Source organism: Prosopis cineraria, unplaced genomic scaffold, assembly GCF_029017545.1.
Source record: "Prosopis cineraria cultivar Desert tree isolate PC_DT_omini unplaced genomic scaffold, ASM2901754v1 PC13, whole genome shotgun sequence".
Lineage (NCBI taxonomy): Eukaryota > Viridiplantae > Streptophyta > Magnoliopsida > Fabales > Fabaceae > Prosopis > Prosopis cineraria.
Genome location: NW_026555344.1, coordinates 1598904 through 1602506, shown reverse-complemented (window position 1 = coordinate 1602506; position 3603 = coordinate 1598904). Strand labels below are relative to the sequence as shown.

General features: G+C 38.4%; 1 protein-coding gene across 1 annotated transcript; it reads left to right on the top strand.

Annotated features, from left to right (window-relative positions):
* The first annotated feature begins 664 nt into the window (after positions 1-664).
* LOC129290897 (1-aminocyclopropane-1-carboxylate synthase-like) lies at positions 665-3165 on the top strand. The gene is made up of 4 exons (XM_054927965.1): positions 665-841; positions 944-1075; positions 1278-1438; positions 2169-3165. Exons 1-4 carry the CDS (start codon positions 665-667, stop codon positions 3163-3165), a joined length of 1467 nt encoding a protein of 488 aa, XP_054783940.1.
* Positions 3166-3603: the final 438 nt, after the last annotated feature.

Genomic DNA, 3603 nt, shown 5'->3' with positions numbered 1-3603 from the left:
TATTGTATGTATCACATACCAACTGAAACCCAAAAAATAGGGACTAATAACCATGAAAGTAGGGACTTGGTATTTGTAATGTTTCAATTTTGAAGAGCTTATAAACTCACACTTAAAGGAAAAAAATTATTAAGATGTCATAATGCGAGTTGACTTGAGTTGTTGTGAAAAATCTCAGAATAAATTTAGCTTTAATATATATTTATATATATATATATAATTAATAAAGTGAAATAACTCATAAACTGGAGTTTTAAGTTTGGGCGCTTCTTTAGCACGCTCCTAAATGCTGTTTTCATTATTAAGTCTGCTAGGAAATTTGCAGCATGAGGCTCTTGCATATTTCAGGTCGCCTTCATATTTGCCCTCATAGTGTATGGAAAATAAACTTCAAATGTCCTAAAGGTTAAAACTGTAATCCATAATTGTTGCAGCTGCTTTTTCGCGAAGCTCGGTGAACTTTATACCATGACTCATGGACTTTTCCTCGCACACAGCATCCACTAGTCTCTATAAATGCCCACATTCTCTCCCACTCTTCCTGCACTCCCACATTGCTCTCATCACAGTTCTTCGCTCTTCACCTCTCGTTTCTCGCTATTATGTAATTACCACGCTTACCCTATTTTTCCCTTCCCTCCTTCACCTGTCAATTTAACAGACAATGGGTTCGGGGAATGATGACACGACTAGCCGTCAGCTTCTGTCCAGCATGGCCGTCAATGACAAACACGGCCAAAACTCGCCCTATTTTGATGGATGGATAGCTTATGACAGAGACCCGTTTCATCCCACAAACAACCCTCGAGGAGTTATCCAGATGGGCCTTGCTGAAAATCAGGTTCTTTCCATACACTAACATGGATCGCTGCTTTAAAGGATCACGAGGTGTTTGATGATAAGTCAGTCCACTCACTCGTGTTTGTTTTGGTTTATGATTCAGCTGTGTTTTGATCTCATAGAAGAGTGGATAAGGATTAACCCAGACGCCTCCATTTGCACTCCTCAAGGACTCCATCACTTCCGAGATATCGCCAACTTTCAGGACTATCATGGCCTCCCTGGCTTCCGAAATGTATGCTACTTAATTAATTAATTGATCATCAAACAGCTAACCATGTTCAAGTTTACGAGAATCGTGGACTTGAACTGATATACTTCAAATTCAGAGTCTTGTGTTCTTTTAGTTAAATGGCCACTCCTCATTCCGAACAGTCTGTTGAATGAAACATGAGATGTTATGAAATGGAGGATGATTATGTGTGTTGTCTGTGCAGGGTGTGGCAAAGTTCATGTCAAAAGTGAATGGAGGGAGAGTGAAGTTCGAAGCGGATCGGATAGTAATGAGTGGAGGAGCAACGGGAGCCAACGAGGTGATTATGTTCTGTTTGGCTGATCCCGGAGATGCTTTTCTCATTCCCGCTCCTTATTATCCAGCGTATGTCCTCTCTCTTCATCTATATTCAAGTTCAGTGTATCTTCACTGTTAATTCCTCTCATGCCAAAATTATAAACAGCAAGAAGCAAAAGCGAGTTGTATTATGGCTACTTGTTTTGATCCAAAGGTAAACCAACGGATTAATTTTATGACAATGGCAATAAGAGTGATTTCAAATCGGCCGGATTTGATTCAATGAATTAGGGAAATATAAATTGGTCAACAAGCTTGTCAATAATGGGGTTTAATTATTTTCAAATCCAAATGAACCACAGATGATTAGCTTAAAGCTCTGTTTTTCATCAAAATAAAAATACTTAAATTAAATCTCAGTTGACCAGTGGTCCCTACCTGCCATTGATCTTTAAAACCATGTGGCCACCTCTGACAAGAAATATCGCAAAGTTATTATCATTCAAGCACAAGCGCGCAGAGCTCGATTTTCTTTTCTTTTAATTTCTCGCAACCAGCGATTTTCTACAATTCTATAAACCTTGTAAGTTAAGCATACATGATAGACAAATACGTATGTACCATAATGGATACTTCTGCAAGTGTACGTAGAAAATTGTGTTTATATATATATATATATATATTATTCCTCCCGGTCTCTGTCATACACATATGGATTTTATTTATAGTGTGGGCATGTTCAATCAATTTGTTTGTACTTACATAAGAGCCACATATATGGTTTTGCTCACGTATAATTCATATACTATATTTGCAGATATGCACGTGACCTGTGCTGGCGAACTGGAGTGCAAATAATTCCAGTCCACACTGGCAGGTCCAATAACTTCCAAATAACTAAAGAAGCTCTGGATACAGCGTACAAGAAAGCCCAAGAAGACAACCTCAACGTGAAGGGTTTGCTCATAACCAACCCATCCAACCCTCTAGGCACCACCTTGGACAGAGACACCATGAAGAGCCTCGTCACCTTCATCAACCAAAAGAACATCCATTTAGTGTGTGACGAAATCTATGCAGCCACCGTGTTCAGCACACCGAGCTTTGTAAGTGTGTCCGAGGTCGTCCAAGACATGGAGTTCTGCAACAGAGATCTCATTCACATAGTTTATAGCCTCTCAAAGGACATGGGCTTTCCTGGCTTCAGAGTTGGGATTGTTTATTCATACAACGACACTGTCGTGAACTGTGCTCGCAAAATGTCGAGCTTTGGATTAGTCTCGTCCCAGACTCAGCACATGCTGGCTGCTATGCTGTCAGATGATCATTTTGTCGACAACTTTCTGGCAGAGAGCTCCATAAGGCTGGCAAAGAGGCAAAGTTTGTTCACAGAGGGACTTGAGAAGATGGGAATTGCTTGCCTTCCAAGTAACGCAGGCCTGTTCTGCTGGATGAACCTGAGAAGCTTGTTAAGAGAACAAACAGTTGAAGGAGAAATGCAACTATGGCGTGTGATAGTGAATGAAGTGAAGCTGAATATATCTCCAGGTTCATCTTTTAATTGCAGCGAGGCGGGTTGGTACAGGGTTTGCTTCGCTAACATGGACTACGAAACCATGGAAGAAGCGCTGAGAAGAATTAGAGCGTTTGTGGGGAAAGAAGCAGAGAAAGCAATTGAAGTAATGAAGAATATGAGAAACATAATTCAGAAATTAAGAGTGAACTTCTCGGCAAGATTTGATGAGTTTATGATGTCACCTTCTTTGAGGTCTCCTCATTCACCAATGCCTCACTCTCCCTTTGTTGAAGTCTAATTTAAGGTTCACCGGCTTTACCACAACTGATCATTTTGAATGTAACCAGAAATTATTACATTGAATAAAATTTCATATAGTTTTATTAATTAAGTTTGCTTGAAATGTTACTTGATATATGAAATCAATATTATAATTGTCTTGCTGAGGAATATTAATTTTATAATCAAGTACCATATGATATTAACCATACAAAAAAAGAGTAAATATTAAAGTAACCATAAAAGGCACAAACAAAATCTTAAGAAGAGAGGAAACAAAAAACTCCCAACTCAAGAGAACTTTTTCGGATTTTATACTCTACCTTTTAGCTTTTAAATATGAAATTAGATCCCCTGGGTAATTATAAAAGCCCTTTTTTATATTTTTAGAAGATAAATCTTCTAATCCTTCTAAAATGCAAAAATATTATTTTTCTCATTATTTTATTTGATTTGA